Source organism: Salvelinus alpinus, chromosome 8 (genome assembly GCF_045679555.1).
Source record: "Salvelinus alpinus chromosome 8, SLU_Salpinus.1, whole genome shotgun sequence".
In the NCBI taxonomy this organism is placed as follows: Eukaryota; Metazoa; Chordata; class Actinopteri; order Salmoniformes; family Salmonidae; genus Salvelinus; species Salvelinus alpinus.
The window spans coordinates 71,622,181-71,639,880 of record NC_092093.1 but is presented as its reverse complement, the minus strand read 5'-3'; the positions used below and the strand labels follow the sequence as shown (position 1 = coordinate 71,639,880).

The following is a 17,700-nucleotide window of genomic DNA, read 5'->3' as shown; positions in this document are numbered from 1 at the left end:
TAGGTACCAAATGGAGGAAAATGGACTGAAACAGCAGGGGGAGGACTTCCAGGGCCTCTCTGTAGCTTTCATTTTGGATTTACAATGCAAAAAGTTTAACAAGATAATATAATGAATCATATTTATTAATTGTGAACTACAAAAAAGAAAACTACAGCATGGAAATAAGACTAGTCATCTTCACACTGGGTACAGGTGTGGTCTACCACGAGGATGAATCCCATTGGGCGGTGGGGGGAGTGGACAGGACACTTATTTATTTACAATATAAAACAGCATCGCTGGATCCATTTAGACCCAACATGGCAACCCGGAAGGATCCATTTAGAGTAGACCCTACATGGCAACATTGCTCAATCCATTGAGTCTCAACATGGCAACCTGTGCATAACCATTTCTCATCTTAATCATCCTCTTCTTCACAGGAACATTCAGGCAGGGAACTGAGCTGCCACTGTTCATTCTTTTATTTATACATCACAGCAGAGGGATGGAGAGGGAGGAGGTTCAGAACGAGGGGTTGGTGATTTGTCAGTGTTTACTCTTCTTTGATTTCTTGTGGGACCGGTGTGGGGACCGTGATTTTGAACGGGATTTTTTGGTGGATTTCTTGGGTGTTCTGGAGCGTGACCTCCGGGACCGTTTGGGCGTGCGGGATAACGAGGGAGACCTGGGGGAGAGAAAACACAGACCGGACAGTCAGAGGGACACCAGGACAACCAAACTGCAATGGTCTTGGGGAAGTTACAGGAAGTTAGCCCACCACAAAGACTATGTCAATCAAATACAAATCCACTTAAGTTTATTTCCCTCTCCAATGTTAAGAGAAGATCAGCACTATTCTCAAAACAGTGGAGCCAGAAAGGCCAGGGACAGCATAATAAAGTATAGAAATGTTACTTTTAGAATGTTTTAAACACATCTAGATGATTTAGTACCTTTTAGAGGACTTCTTGATGATGGTGGTTCGAGGGGAGTCTTTGTGGGAGGAGCGGGATCGTGATGACCCTACGTCCTTGGAGTAGAGGCGTTCTGACCTCTCAGAGCGGGGGGATGGGGAGCGCACCCGTCTACTGCTGCTCCGTGGGGGGCTGCCGGGTGAGCCGCTGTGGCGCCGTTTCCTAGCAACCACAGGAGACAGGCCACGCCTGTCAGAGACGACATCGGCGGATTAAATATATTTTTTTGTCAGCGATGATGTTACAACGGTCTACGCTTGTTTTCATTAGGTGAATCCCATTGATACATGAATCTCTTTTTAAAGGAGCCCTAAACTGCCCCTGTATTTCAAGGGTGCATGAACTTTAAACCTGATCATGAGTTGGAGTCCTTTGTTTAAGTCATTTCCTAGGATCCCATTTACACAGCTCTACCAGAGTTTCCCCCTGTTATCCAACCACACACAGCCATCATGTCTCTAATGAATGCGTCACAATGTATGAGGGACTAACCTGTCTTTCCTGGTCGGAGTAGACTCCTCCTTCTCCTTCTTGATGTCTTTAGAGCGAGCTTCGCTTTTCTCCTTGTCCTTTTTCTCCCTCTCTTTCTCTCGTTCCAGTTTCTCCTTTTCTTTTTCCTGCAAAAGAAAAAGACAAGGCGCCAACTTTATATTATTGAATGTAAACCAACATTATCCAAATTCACTTAATTTTTGGTTATTTCGCTACAATAGTCCACTCAGTAACAACTTCCACTGTATTCAAGGTAGTTGTGTGATAATACCTTAATATAAACTGAAGTTTATAGCTTAAAAACATTTTCAAGAGGATACTTTAGATATTGAGGTAAACAGCAATGACCGTATTTCATCAGATAAACAGCATGGTTACACATATCGTACCGTCTAACAGCTGAATATAAAAGGTCAATAGCAATGACCTTAATGAATCTAATGTTGGAAAACAATAGTACAGGCCACATGTTCCTCCAGGAACCAAGAGGACAGTCAGTATGTAATACCTTCTGTAAGAGTTTCTCTCTGTAGTTTTCCACCTGCTCTTGGAGACTCTGGCCAGACTTCTTGGGCCTTTTCCCAGACTCCAACTCATCCTGGAACTTCATCACTTTGACCTGGAAGAAAATAATAATATAATAAAACAAATATATGTTAAAATTTAGATATAAATACAACAGGATCAACTTTCAGGGTGTGGCCATTGAACAAGCGAAGTAAACCAAACTTCTTTGAACCAATTTAGCCCAAAGAAATAAAAATATACAAACAACTCAGAGCTGTGCTTGTTTATTTTCAGACGTCTAAATAACCTGTTGTGTACTTTGTGATTCCAGTAAAATGCTGACTAGTTTACCTCTATTTCCCGGAGCTTGGTGCGTCTGTCCTCATTCATCTCAGAGTGCTTGGTCTTGGAGTCCAAGTCGTCTCTGATGGGGTTGGGGTAACTCGGAGGCTCTTCTGACCGGGAACTCTTGGTGTCCTCATCATCACTGTCATCCTCGTCCTTCTTCTCCTCTGGCTGCTCAAAGATCTCCCATTTAGAGGTGGTCACGGCTGAGGAGGAGACAGAGAATTAGGACAGAATCGTAGCTTGATAGAAACTGACCATAGAAACAGGTTTAGGACACTTTAAATTGGAATCCTAGCTTGGTAGAAACTAGCTGTAGTTGTGGTCTCACTCACCCTGTGCTTCTAGCTCAGACTCATCCACTGCTTCCCATTTTGAAGGTGCTACTTTAAAGGATGCTGCTTTGGCCGCAGCATGATCCACTAAAAGACAAGGAGAACAAGGTTAGAAAAATGTCCTCCAATTCTAAGGTCAGGGTTAGTCAATAGACTGTTGACAAGGTACGGAAACAAATATGTTAGTGTCATTTGGGGGAAGAAGTATCCCTTTAATAATTCCTATGAGGATGTGGTAGTATAGAGGTCATAAGGCCACTCACAGGGCACTCCGTCTATGTCCTCCTCCAGGGCCTTGATGGGCACTCCGTCCAGATCATCCATCCCCAGCAGGGCTCCGTCAAGGGGGGCAGAGCCTAGGGGGGCTCCGTCCACCATGGTCCCTCCATCCAGCCCTATAGGGACCCCATCCACGTCCTCCAGAGAGGCCCCGTCCATATCCTCCCCGATGGGGGCCCCGTCGATGTCCTCTGCTGGCTCAGGCTGTAGACCAGGGGCCAGGTGTTCAACTGATGGTTTCTGTTGAAAGGAGAAGTGGAGTGGTTTAGGAATATATATATACATATATTCAGAAAATAAGCTTCCAACATGTATTAGGGCAGTAGTGCTGCGTGGGCAATGTTACACTTTGTCAACATGATCAAATCACAACATTTTCAAACCTTCAGACAACATTTTCAATCCATGACATGTTCAAACGATGACAACATTCTCCAACCATCACACAACATTCTCCAATCAACACACACCATTTACAAATCATCACACATTTTCAACTCATTATCTAACAACAAGGTTAGGTAGCAGCATCAGGAGAAAGACCGGAAAAGAAAAGGGAGTATGCTAGCTGACCTCTACTGTGATGGGAGCGGGAGCCTCCTTATCAGCTGATAGGTTGACTAGACCCAGGAAGATGTTCTGCAGCTTGATGAGGAAGGGATCTGGGTACACGGCCCAGTCCTCCCACGCACGGAAACACGACATCACTCGTTGCTGTTGGAGAAGAGGATATACAACATTAGACAGGTGAAACGGTAATACCCTGTCCAGAAGCAATCCCTAGCCCCTAAACACAAAGCATCTCAGAGCAGGCGTGCTGATTCAGGATCAGTTTAGCCTTTTAGACCATAATGACTATGATTGTATGGACGGATCCTAGATCAGGACTTCTACTCAGATGCTTCGTGAAATAATTGTGTATTTCTTAAAGATAGGGGTAGGTATCATGATTCAAATTGTGATTGGAAAATGTATACAATTGAATATACCTTAAAGTTCTCAGACTGCAGGTGACCCTGTATCGTCTTGTACGTTGCATTGAGGTCTGAGAAGACCTGGCAAAGCTTGGTCTCAAAGCTGTGTCAGGGACAAATTTAACATATTCACTTATGCAGGAAAACATCTTTAATAATGCAAATAATGTATACTGAAAAGTTACGCAATCCATGAACAAGCAGGGTCCTCTACACCCAGTGAGTCAGTCAGTCAGTCACAAGCAAACATCACAACCCCTGAACCCAAACTCGACTACTTACTATTTTCTGTAGTACGACGCATTGGCTACTTTAGCAGATGAGTTGTACAGCACATCAGAGACAAGATATAACCGTGCAATCTGAAAAACAAGGAATTATTTTCAGACAGTCAAACAAACTGGCCAGTCCTCCCTGATAGAACGGAATAACTGAATAATTAATACAAATAATTTATTTGACTGCACATTTACACGTGCCACTCAAAGCTCTTTCCAAAACCAAATAACACAAGGCAAAACCGGCTACGAAAGCAACAAACTCAAGAGAAGGTAAAAGATAAGTAGCAGGTTTTGTTAAGTTTTGGACTGTGATACAATACTTTTTATTTATTGGCCATTTACATGGAAATTCCTTTTGTGAGGTCAGCACAAAAACAATACACTATATACATGCAATATAACATGGCAGAAAGAAAGTTCTCTATAGAACATAGTATGGTGTTTTCTATGTTATTTACCTTCTTGGGGAGTGGTGTCTTGAGGATGGAGAGGGACTCTGTGACACACTCTACGATCTCCTCAGCAGCCTCGGCGTGCAGGAGACAGAACAGCATGGCTTCGGCTATGTCCCCCTTTCTAGGAGTCAGAGCCCTCAACATCTCCTCCAGCTGATCACGCTCTCTGGAGGGAGGGAGGGGTGATAAGAAAGAAGAGGAGTTGAGCATAGATAATGTTAAAAGTAAAAGTTAGTAACCTTGGCCCAACAGGAGCCCATCTGTTTCTGTAGTGTGAGGCAGCTTCATGTACAAGTACAACCCTCTGGACAGGATGCTAGTCTATCGCAGAGACTTGAGAGTGTTTGGGTGACAGTAACCATAAGCTAATACCATGGTAATGGTATTATAAACAGGGAACATACTCTTCTTTTAAGCAGCCTTTCTTCCCAGGCTCCTCCTCTTCCTCCTCAGGCCCCTCCCCCTCCTCAAAGTTGCCGTGCAGGTAGGGATTGAGGGGAGGAGGGCGCCACAGCGAGCCGTTCTTGAACATGCGGAAGTCGTCCGTCCGCCATTTTGTTGGTGCTTCTCCCTGTGGGGACAAGTTATTATGTCATTCACATTAGACAACCTTCTTATTCTCTAACGAGGACATTTCTTAAATTTAACTAGGCAAGTCGGTTAAGAACAAATTTGTATTCACAATGACGTGCTACCCCAGCCAAACCCGGACAACGCTAGGCCAATTGTGCGCCTATGGGACTCCCAATCACAACCAGATGTGATGCAGCCTGGATTCGAACCAGGTACTGCAGGGACGCCTCTTGCACTGAGATGCAGTGTCCACTGCGCCACTCGGGAGCCCCATTGTCATGTGTTCAGGCTATCAAATAGCAGCATGTCAACAATGCATTCACAGACCCCCCCCCCCTATAAATGTGACAATATTAAGAGGACAGACGTGTTTGATCTATACTGCTTTCTACCTAACCAGTCACGAGAGGGGACAGATAAGAGGTGATAAAGAAGAAGTAAAAAAAGGGAGGATAAAATTGGTCTAAGAATGTGATGCAGGAGAAGATGCCAGACAATGGCTGGTCCATACTGACCTGTAGTATGGAGTAGAGTTTCCAGCGGTAGTACACGTGTGCTGGGCTCTGGTTCTCAAACAGAAACCTGGCCAACAGAGGCAACACAATGACAGTCAACTTGTTGTACTACAATACATTGTCAACTGAAAAAGTGATCACAAAACACGTGCATAGACAGACAGACGAGAAGATGCAGAGACAGACTGACTGACTGACAGAGACAGACAGACGTACCTGTACATGGGGTTGCTGAGCTCTCGATTCATGATCATGGCTTCGAACATTGGGCCCTCACGCACCACAAACTCGATCATTCGGTGGATGAGAGAGAGCAAATTCCTAGAAGAAAAACACAGTTAAAACAAACGGATTCAGAGCAGGCGACCCTTCTTCTCCCCAAGGCAAAGCCTGTCTGTCTGCTGCCCTGACCTAGTACAGCCTCTGGGTCTAAATACACTAAGTAACACAACACACGAAGGTGTAAGACACATGGAACTACTATACTATTTCCTACATTGTGTTTGATAACTACTACTATACTATTTCCTACATTGTGTTTGATAACTACTACTATACTATTTCCTACATTGTGTTTGATAAGCTTAACTAATCTAATGTGTTAAAATGTTTAATTTGTAAGAATGATGGAAGAAACATCTTCCTAAATGTTTCCAACCTTATCATTTCAGAAATGCTAAGAGCACCTAACACCAATTTTAAGAGCCATTAGCTGCCTAAAACTAACATTAGTTAGTACTTCTACTAGTTAAAAAAAATGGTGTATGGATCTTTGTAAGTCAAGACAATGCTAACTACCATCTCCCCGCAGTACAGAGTATAAGGAAGGGAGGACAGTGAAGCTGGATAAGATAAATTATGTTTGAGAGAGGTTTGAGTGACTCTGTATTGAGTGACGCATCAGCCCATACAGAGCCTGTCAAAGCCAGCCTGACAACTCTTCTTGACTGACTCTCATGAAGAACCAAAGCACTATAGGATTGTTGGCCTAAACAGGCTAAATAACAAAAGGCTCTCTACTGGTCATATGATTCTACTACATAATGATGTATGAATAAACACAAAATGTCCAAATGGGGGGGAATTAGGCCTAAGCTCCTTTGGAACATTTTAGAGCGACCTAATATTGGAGCATGTTGAACAAATTAGCCTAAAGGGGACAACACAACAACAAAGGATGTCTTTCATTTATATGTAGACAACGCAAATCACATTTACCATATAGTATTGGAGCCGATCGTACCAATGCATGGTGGGTAAAATGCTGTATACTTTCCCAATCCATCCCATGATGCTTTCAGGTCCCTCGCTGCCGCAGACAGTTCAACTTGTGCTGCTCACCAAGGCCAATGTCAAAAGGTCACTGAGACTAACGGGAAGTTTGGATTGGAGGTCTGAGCTGGGGCCAGGTGTTGCTGAGCCCGTGATTAGGTGACAGAGGCCAAGGGGGCGTGTCGGTGGGAGTGAGCAATAGTCAGAGTGCAAGACCGGTCTAAACAACCTAATCACAGCCAGCACGGTATGTATGGCATGTGACTGTGTTATGTAGCTAGCATCATAACATGGGTATTATTAGCCTACATGTGACGACTGACAAGTGGTGGTAAAAATTCCTTTGATGTCCTCTACACCGTCAGACGAGTAATGGCATGGTGGTCCGTGGACTGTATTGATGTTTGGAGGGAGTGTTGGAATGAATGTGTGAAAGGAAAAACATAGACACTGTGTGGCAGCAAAAAGCTGGGCTGTGGGAATGAGTATCTTGTAGTCTACTAACAGGAACCTGATGGGGTTATAAGCCTACGTCTGCTTGTCTCAACCATTGCTCACCCATACTGAACGACCCCCCGTAGCATGCAGTGATCCAATTGATCAAACTTTAAAATTGGGGTTTATTCATTATGGGATGTTTTTCTACGTTTTACATCAATTTAAAAAAGAAAAACATGTACCTTTCTGTTGGGATAACCACTTTGACTATGGCTTGCGACAGAGTCTGTATATGAAGTCACATCAGATAATAAACATAGAATATGTGAGTATTGTTAAAAGGCAACAGGTGAAAAATATTAAATGCATTAAAAACTGCATCATATGAAAAAGTACTTTCCTCTACTGCTGTCAGTTTCAGGTCAAATGATTACAGTTCTTAAATTCCCACACAACTTACCACTGCTTCTTTATATACACTAAACACACCTCACAAAATGCTAAATCTAGCATAGTTTGGTCAATAAAAGTAAACCCATGACTAGCAGAAGATATGAGCAAAATATTCACTACATGACAAATAGCCTAAACTAGGTCTATGCCTAAGAAATACACATGGTACAACTGACAGGCCTAATACAGTACACAGCAGCATCCCAGACATGACATGGAGAGTTACCTTGTGGAATTCCTCCTTGTTCTTGGGCGGAGGGAGCAGGGCGGCGTTGGGGTTCGTCAGCCTCTCGCAGGGCTGTGCGTTGAAGGGCAGGCCGGAGGGCGGCGGGGGGAGGGTGTGCTCCACCATAGACGGGGGGATGTAGATGGGGTGAGGGGGGATGGGCACGCCTTTACCCCAGCCCAGCTTCATTTCAAAGTTCATGATCATCTTCGCTGGAAACAGTGAAAAAACGTAAAAAACCACAAGCAGCCTATTTGCCTTTTATTACTGTGCATCTCATCTGACCTTACTACCAATTATACTGTATCAGTTGCTGTTTTGAATACACTAAGAATGCCAATACGTCATGTTGATGTTGCAAATAAAATAAAACATTGATGTCCTGTTTGGCCGTCTATAACCACTATAACCAGTTTGTGCTGCTAAATACATTGCCGATGAATAACCAGCCCCTTTCATTACATATACACTACCGTTCAAAAGTTTGGGGCCACTTTGAAATGGCCTTGTTTTTCAAAGAAAAGCACATTTTTTGTCCATAAAATAACATAGAATTGATCAGAAATACTGTGTAGACATTGTTAATGTTGTAAATGACTACTGTAGCTGGAAACGGCTCATTTTATTTTATAGAATATCTTCATAGGCACATTATCAGCAACCATCACTCCTGTGTTCCAATGGCACGTTGTGTTAGCTAATCCAAGTGTATCATTTTAAAAGGCTAATTGATCATTAGAAAACCCTTTTGCAATTATGTTAGCACAGCTGAAAACTGATGTGCTGATTAAAGCAATAAATCTGGCCTTCTTTAGACCAGTTGAGTATCTGGAGGATCATTATTTGTGGGTTCGATTACAGGCTCAAAATGGACAGAAACAGAACTTTCTTCTGAAACTCGTCAGTCTATTCTTGTTCTGAGAAATGAAGGCTACTCCATGCGAGAAATTGCCAAGAAACTGAACATCTCGTACAACGCTGTGTGCTACTCCCTTCACAGAACAGCGCAAATAGGCTCTAACCAGAATAGAAAGAGGAGTGGGAGGCCCCGGTGCACAACTGAGCAAGAGGACAAGTACATTAGAGTGTCTAGTTTGAGAAACAGACGACTCACAAGTCCTCAACTGGCAGCTTCGTTAAATAGTACCTGCAAAACACCCGTCTCAACGTCAACAGTGAAGAGGTGACTCCAGGATGCTAACACAACGTGCCATTGGAACACAGGAGTGATGGTTGCTGATAATGGGCCTCTGTAGATATTCATTTTTTTTTAATTTTTTTTTATTATTTATTTTTATTTTAAATCTGCCGTTTCCAGCTACAATAGTCATTTACAACATTAGCAATGTCTACACTGTATTTCTGATCAATTTGATGTTATTAAAAAAATTGACAAAAATGTCATTTTCTTTCAAAAACCAGGACATTTCTAAATGATCCCAAACTTTTGAACGGTAGTGTACATGTGATACATGCTGGTGAACTCTACAAGTATCATGTCCCACAGAGAGGAGTAAAGTTGCATTGTGGTCGGTCAGTGGTATGATGATAACTAAGGCTTTAATACCGTTGAGGTTCTTCAGAGCTCTCTCCGCATCCCTCCGGTTCATGAAGGCCACAAAGCCACAGTTCCTCTCCCTGGCCCTCTCTTCATCTGTCCGCGGCCACATGATCTTCACGCTGGCCAGAGGGCCATAGCGCCCAAACTCCTGACACAGCATCTCCTCGTTCATCTACACACAGCAACCGAGGGAGGGAGCGGGGCATGTGGATTTGTTGTTATTGGTGTCATTTTACATTGTAATGTAATATATCAGTAGGATATATGCTATTAATATAGGCAATTAGGTATGTAACATATTGCATAAATAAGCATATAAAACATTCATGAGCCATAAAAAGGTTTACCTGTGGGTTGATGTTTCCGAGATATAAGTTAGTTGTAGAGGGGTCTCCGACGTCATGGGAACCAGGTGCAGCGTCATCCAGAACTGCAGAGAGAGCAGAGTAGAGAAGCCTTTTATAGAATATATAATCTTAGTGAGATGTTAGATATTAAAAGCAAGCCACTGTATAAATTTATCAAATTACCACTGGACGGACGGTTTCTTCTTGAAGAACCATCCACTAAAAAAAGCAGAAAGGCAGTATATAAATGTTGTTTCCAGGCAAAGGAAATGGAGTGGGTGGAGGTTTGAAGCAGTCAGTATGAGAGTTGTAGGAAGGAAGGAAGGGGGCATGTCCAAGAGCCAACGGGTCTTAATGTATTTTAGATAGTCTAACAGTTTCCTAGCCTGAAATCTTAACTGATATCCCAAGAGCGTTGGGCCAGTAACCAAAAGGTTTCTGGATCGAATCCCAGAGCTGACAAGGTAATTTTTGTTTAAATATGTCGTTCTGCCCCTGAACAAGGCAGTTAACACACTGTTCCTCAGTAGGCCGTCATTGTAAATAAGAATTTGTTCTTAACCGACTTGCCTAGTTAAATAAAGGTCACAGAAAAATAAGATATAATCCTCTGTTTGACCAATTGAAACCGAGCAAATTAGTTTGGATTCCAGACTAGCCTTGCCCTGTCAGTAGTTAATAAGCAGACCAGGGTTTGTTCCCTACAGGGGCAAGTCAAATTCAATGACATTTCCAAGCACTAATATTTATTTTCAAGGAACATCAATTTGTAATAGTTCTTATTTTGCCATTGTTTCTAGTTGCCATCAGATGGCAGTATATCACCACAACCTCATGAGAAAAAACAACAACTTCATATTCATCAGTACCTTACAAGTTCTACTTAATAATACATTGTTTCACTACTTATTTACCACATACACTACAGTTCAAAAGTTAGGGGTCACTTAGAAATGTCCTTGTTTTCCATGAAAACATACATATCTATGGCGGTGCCACAGGGTTCAATTCTCAGACCGACTTTCTTCTCTGTATACATCAATGATGTCGCTCTTGCTGCTGGTGATTCTCTGATCCACCTCCTCGCAGACGACACCATTCTGTATACTTCTGGCCCTTCTTTGGACACTGTGTTAACTAACCACGAGACGAGCTTCAATGCCATACAACTCTCCTTCCGTGGCCTCCAACTGCTCTTAAATGAAAGTAAAACTAAATGCATGCTCTTCAACCGATCGCTGCCAGCACCTGCCCGCCTGTCCAGCATCACTATTCTGGACGGTTCTGACTTAGAATATGTGGACATCTACAAATACCTAGGTGTCTGGCTAGACTGTAAACTCTCCTTCCAGACTCACATAAAGCATCTCCAATCCAAAATGTAATCTAGAATCGGGTTCCTATTTCGCAACAAAGCATCCTTCACGCATGCTGCCAAACATACCCTCGTAAAACTGACTATCCTACCGATCCTTGACTTCAGCGATGTCATTAACAAAATAGCCTCCAACACACTACTCAGCAAATTGGATGCAGTCTATCACAGTGCCATCCGTTTTTGTCACCAAAGCCCCATATACTACCCACCACTGCGACCTGTATGCTCTCGTTGGCTGGCCCTCGCTTCATATTCGTCGCCAAACCCACTGGCTCCAGGTCATCTATAAGTCTTTGTTAGGTAAAGCCCTGCCTTATCTCAGCTCACTGGTCACCATTAGCAGCACCCACCCGTAGCACGCGCTCCAGCAGGTATATTTCATTGGTCACCCCCAAAGCCATTTCTCCTTTGGCCGCCTTTCCTTCCAGTTCTCTGCTGCCAATGACTGGAACGAACTGCAAAAATCACTGAAGCTGGAGACTCACATCTCCCTCACTAACTTTAAGCACCAGCTGTCAGAGCAGCTCACAGATCACTGCACCCCATCTGTAAATAGCCCATCCAACTACCTCATCCCCATACTTTGCACCCCAGTATCTCTACTTGCACATTCATCTTCTGCACATCTATCACTCCAGTGTTTAATTGCTAAATTGTAATTATTTCGCCACTATGACCTACTTATTGCCTTACCTCCCTTATCTTACCTCATTTCCACACACTGTATATAGACTTTTTTATTTTGTGTTATTGACTGTATGTTTGTTTATTCCATGTGTTACTCTGTTGTTGTTTGTGTCGCACTGCTTTGCTTTATCTTGGCCAGGCCGCAGTTGTAAATGAGAAATGTTTCTCAACTAGCCTACCTGGTTAAATAAAGGGGAATTAAAATAAAAAAGATTTTAAAAATACATGAAATGAGCTGCAAAATGATTAGGAAATAGTGTCAAGACGTTGACAAGGTTATAAATAATGATTTTTTATTGAAATAATAGTGTCCTTCAAACTTTGCTTTCATCACAGAAACCTCCATGTGCAGCAATTACAGCCTTGCAGACCTTTGGAATTCTAGATGTCAATTTGTTGAAGTAATCTGAAGAGATTTCACCCCATGTTTCCTGAAGCACCTCCCACAAGTTGGATTGGCTTGATGGGCACTTCTTACGTACCATACGGTCAAGCTGCTCCCACAACAGCTCAATAGGGTTGAGATCCGGTGACTGTGCTGGCCACTCCATTATAGACAGAATAACAGCTGACTGCTTCTTCCCTAATAGTTATTGCATAGTTTGGAGCTGTGCTTTGGGTCATTGTCCTGTTGTAGGAGGAAATGGCATTGCAAAATGGAGTGATAGCCTTCCTTCTTCAAGATCCCTTTTACCCTGTACAAATCTCCCTTTTGAACGGTAGTGTACATGAGTGGTAAGTCAGTACTGAGGATTTTGTCATTTGAGTAGTGATGACTAGAGTTTTTGGACATGCCTACTGGTGAACACACATTTCCTATTCGCATCACTACACAATTCCAGCTTAATGACTGTTTTTATTGGGCATTTGGGAATCTACTATTTAATAGCTACGAAAAAGCGTCTTGCTTCCAACTGGCAGCTTTAGTGTCGTCGGTCGGAAGAAGGGCGGGTGGGCTGTGTGTGAGGGAAGGAGCACGGCTGCCGCTTGATAAAGCGGAATATTGCGGGCGCCGATTGGCAAAAACTCTCTGGAGGTTGAATAAGTCACAATATAGAACTGGTGTCAGTGCAGAATGCAGCATTGTGTCTTTCCCCCTTCATGTGGCTCTTCGGTGACGATTCACCCATGCTCACAATGTCAAACTGACGCATGTTTTGCACCTCACACAGTGTGGGTTGATTGGGTCCAGTGATGTAGTGGTAAAAAAAGTTGGTGATCTATACTGAACGGAAATATAAAACGCAACATGTAAAGTGTTGGTTCCATGTTTCCTGAGCTGAAATAAAAGTTCCCAAAAGTGGTCCATATGCACAAAAGGCAGGGTTGAATCTACATCTGCCCGGCATTTTAGCTCTCAATGGGAAGTTAGGTGGCGCCTAATCAGTCAGTTCTGTACCTGCCTGGCTGAGTGGGAGTGTGGGTGGAAAGAGCGAGCTCACCTTGCAACCACAGCACGAAACACTTGAGTAAATAAAACTTGGTAGTATGCCTCGAAATTCATTCGGAAGACCAATAAATATTTAAGATTTTTCATAAACACATTTGATCATGTTCCCCTCTCATTTTAAGTCAAGTACCAACTCACAACTTGAGAAAATGTCTGATTTTCAAGGTATTCCAGTACCTGAATTTCAGAGTGCCTTATTGAAGTACTTTAAGCACCTCAAGCACCTGGTGCGAACCCTGGCAGACACTTACATGAGGAGCGTTTTCCCTCCATCCCGGAGAGAGGTTCAAATCGACTGACTCTGCCTTTCATCTTGTGTCTTTCATCCCGCTCTTCCTGTATTCTGGGAGAGACAGAGAATATATGCAATCCAGTGCAATGCCAAGTACATCAGCCTGGTCTCAGACTAGACGCAACATAATAAAGGCAAATCCGGGAAACTCAAATTAGTATGATATGTTATGTTTGGTTACATAAGAGAAGGCTGCTTAAGGCAAAAGTTGATGGGAGGTCGAATAACGTGAATGTCTAGCAACCCGAAGGTTGCGTATTCAAATCCCATCACGGTCAACTTTAGCAACTTTGCAACTACTTAGCATGTTAGTTAACCATTCCCCTAACCCCTTGCCTAACAAATGTTAGCGTTAGCCACCTAACTAACATTAGCCACAAGATATCATGTGTAAGATATCATACGTTTTGCACATTCGAATAATATAGTAGGAATTACAGTCTGTAAAACACTGTATGAATTGCAATTCATAACATATTGTACGCATTGCAATTCATAACATATTGTACGATTTGCAATTCTTAAGATATTATACTAATTGGAGTGTGTCGGATTTATATTTACTATGTTATGTCTACCCGAGTCCAGGGAGCAAAAGATGAGGGATGTGAAATGACTTACTGTTTAAGTTCTTCCTTAAAGAGCTCTAGATTACTCTTCTTCTTTTCCTTTTCATTTGTTTTCTTCAGTGTCTGAAAGGAAGATAAACAACAAAAAGTATTACTTTTTGTAAGAGGCCGGCAAAAGGACTAGCTATTTGCTTAGTCTAACAACATTAAAATAAATGTTGATTGCGATGATACATACATGTCTTTTATCTAATGTTAAAAACTGCGGAGGGGTTTCCAAAGGCAGGAAGCTGCTTTTCGGTGCTGCTGCTGTTTCGAAGCGTGACTTGGGTTTATACAGCTTGCCCTTCTTGTCATCAGAAGCAGCCTCCTCTGTAGGAAGAAACACAGTACATCAACACAAGTTAGTGTAGTTTCTTACTAGAATGTCCAGGCCCGTCTGAAGTTTGCTAGAGAGCATTTGGATGATCCAGAAGAAGATTGGGAGAATGTCATATGGTCAGATGAAACCAAAATAGAACTTTTTGGTAAAAACTCAACTCGTCGTGTTTGGAGGACAAAGAATGCTGAGTTGCATCCAAAGAACACCATACCTACTGTGAAGCATGGGGGTGGAAACATCATGCTTTGGGGCTGTTTTTCTGCAAAGGGACCAGGACGACTGATCCGTGTAAAGGAAAGAATGAATGAATGGGGCCATGTATCGTGAGATTTTGAGTGAAAACCTCCTTCCATCAGCAAGGGCATTGAAGATGAAACGTGGCTGGGTCTTTCAGCATGACAATGATCCCAAACACACCGCCCGGGCAACGAAGGAGTGGCTTCGTAAGAAGCATTTCAAGGTCCTGGAGTGGCCTAGCCAGTCTCCAGATCTCAACACCATAGAAAATCTTTGGAGGGAGTTGAAAGTCCGTGTTGCCCAGCAACAGCCCCAAAACATCACTGCTCTAGAGGAGATCTGCATGGAGGAATGGGCCAAAATACCAGCAACAGTGTGTGAAAACCTTGTGAAAACTTACAGAAAACGTTTGACCTCTGTCATTGCCAACAAAGGGTATATAACAAAGTATTGAGAAACTTTTGTTATTGACCAAATATAAATTCATTAAAAATCCTACAATGTGATTTTCTGGATTTTTTTCTCCTAATTTTGTCTGTCATAGTTGAAGTGTACCTATGATGAAAATTACAGGCCTCTCTCATCTTTTTAAGTGGGAGAACTTGCACAATTGGTGGCTGACTAAATACTTTTTTGCCCCACTGTATCTAAACATTTAATATCTAGCTAACCATATCCCTGATAATATTGTGCTGTTTATGAAGGTTGACATGGTTCTATTTACCTTTAGTTGCATTAGCAATGCCCCCTCGGACGAAGGCCTTGACCTTTCCCTCTCCTCCCTCGAACGCAGCCAGGAACTCTTCATAGATCTCTGCAGCTGCCAGCTCATCCTCCTGTCAAGGACCAGACCAACACCATCTCTCATAAGCCATGTCACAACATCAGGGTCATGTTTACATACTGCTTTACTCATTTCATATGTATATAGTGTGTTCTATTCTACTGTATTTTAGTCAATGCCACTGCGACATTGCTCGTCCTAATATTTATATATTTCTTCATTCAATTATTTTTACTTTAGATTTGTGTGTATTGTTGTGAATTGTTAGATACTACTGCACTAGGAACACAAGTATTTCGCTGCACCCACAATAACATCGGCTAAATATGGGTATATGGCCCCCCCAAAAAATGATTTGATAAGACAACAAAAAAATTATAAGAAACCAATAAGAAATGTATTTTATTTTCCGTTGCAAAACATTTTGTTACTGTGTGCCCTAACGAACACAATGTTCATTTCAAAGGCAAGGTGCATTTGCCACTGCAGTGTAACACTTATATTTAGTCTTACCTTCTTTTTGATATCCTCTTGTTCCTTCTTGCTTAGGGTCCTCTTACTCACGGCCATTTTTCCAATGCTGAAGGACTTCAACTTGCTCTCCAGCAGCGCCTACAAAATTAAACAAAACAAAACTTGAATGTTACAGTAACGTTAACGAGTTAGTTACAACATTCAGAAATATAACTTCTGTATTTCCCTTGAGGTTGCTAGCGCGATCTCATTAATAAAGGCATTAGTTTCACTAGCACACTGACCCGTCAAGCAAAGCTGTAAAGCAGCCAAGTTAGCTAGCTAATTTACTGGGTATATGCATTAGTCGATTTCCGTTGCAAAACATTTTCGCTTTGGAGTTTTGCAACGAAAACTACCGTTTCTATTGGACAAATACACGTAGGTCCCTCCCAGTTTCCAATGCTTTGTTTGCTTCCTAGAGTAAACGGTTCCCATTGCAAAACGCTTTGCAACGGAATTTGACTAATGAATACACCCTGATGTAGCGGCGACAGCTTGTTGCAATAGTGCGTTAGCTATCCTATAGCGAACAATTGCTAATTACGGATGTTGTTGAATTGGATATTAGTTTTCCAGTAGCTGTTAGCAGTGATATAGTTGGCTAACTAGCTAGCAGTCAATAAGCCTACGGTGGGTCCGACTGCTTTTCACCACTGCTTCATAAGGCGGCAAAGCCAAAGGACTCGTGCAGGGTGGAGTTAGCTAACGGTAGCTTGCTAGTAGTGACTGTTCATATTCCACGTTGCGACAAACAAAATCACACACCAACTCAAACATACTAATTAGTTATGTAAACAATTGCCACCCTAGTTACCAGTATACCGCAGCTAGATTAGCCAGTTATGTAAACACATGGCGAAATCATTGCAATGTTTGGGACAGGAAAAATACCGGTGATTGGGGCCTGACTTTGCTAACGTTAGCGTTAGCTACGTGTTCTTTTCGTACACAATTACTAGTTATAAATGGGAACATATGGCAACAGCTGTACAACGTTCATAACCATAACGTTTATAACTACAATAAACAGTTCTTATAGCATTTAATACCCAATGCATCAAGTAAACATCGATTAATAAATTCACCTTTGCGTTGGCTTTCTGCGTACCACCAGGCGTTCTGTCCGCCATTTTGGTTGTACTAACTCTAATCGATTACCAATTGTTGGATACGTTTTTTCACCTAGTTCAAAATAGTCGAATACAGAAATATGGATGCCAACCGATACGTTTTATTTACAAAGAAAACATAAACCCATTATGATTCAATGGTGGCCGTGTAATAATAAATGTATGGATTAAAAATACTACAACTATTAATCAGCCTAATGCAAATCACATTCGTAAATATTTTTTTTGGGGGGGTTGGGGTTTACCCGATATTTCAATAGCCT

At 42.3% G+C, this 17,700-nt stretch overlaps 1 protein-coding gene across 4 annotated transcripts; it reads right to left on the bottom strand.

Annotated features, from left to right (window-relative positions):
- Nucleotides 1-107: 107 nt before the first annotated feature.
- Nucleotides 108-17,513, bottom strand: LOC139583657 (U2 snRNP-associated SURP motif-containing protein-like). Of its 4 annotated transcripts, XM_071414961.1 has the most exons (25): nucleotides 17,393-17,513; nucleotides 16,305-16,403; nucleotides 15,732-15,843; nucleotides 14,627-14,760; nucleotides 14,441-14,511; nucleotides 13,779-13,870; nucleotides 10,196-10,231; nucleotides 10,013-10,095; nucleotides 9,672-9,837; nucleotides 8,105-8,316; nucleotides 7,668-7,711; nucleotides 5,932-6,036; nucleotides 5,716-5,782; nucleotides 5,032-5,198; nucleotides 4,631-4,793; nucleotides 4,174-4,253; nucleotides 3,907-3,994; nucleotides 3,491-3,631; nucleotides 2,902-3,157; nucleotides 2,639-2,725; nucleotides 2,310-2,509; nucleotides 1,960-2,070; nucleotides 1,452-1,576; nucleotides 939-1,148; nucleotides 108-670 (listed from the first exon to the last, which is right to left on the bottom strand). In XM_071414961.1, exons 1-25 carry the CDS (start codon nucleotides 17,435-17,437, stop codon nucleotides 532-534), a joined length of 3,033 nt encoding a protein of 1,010 aa, XP_071271062.1. In that variant the 5' UTR covers nucleotides 17,438-17,513; the 3' UTR covers nucleotides 108-531. The 4 variants fall into 4 exon arrangements, with proteins under 4 accessions (XP_071271062.1, XP_071271063.1, XP_071271065.1 ...); XM_071414962.1 differs by lacking the exon at nucleotides 10,196-10,231; XM_071414964.1 differs by lacking the exons at nucleotides 7,668-7,711; nucleotides 9,672-9,837; nucleotides 10,013-10,095; ... (5 more) ...; nucleotides 16,305-16,403; nucleotides 17,393-17,513 and having other exon boundaries at nucleotides 8,105-8,232.
- Between the last annotated feature and the right edge of the window lie 187 nt (nucleotides 17,514-17,700).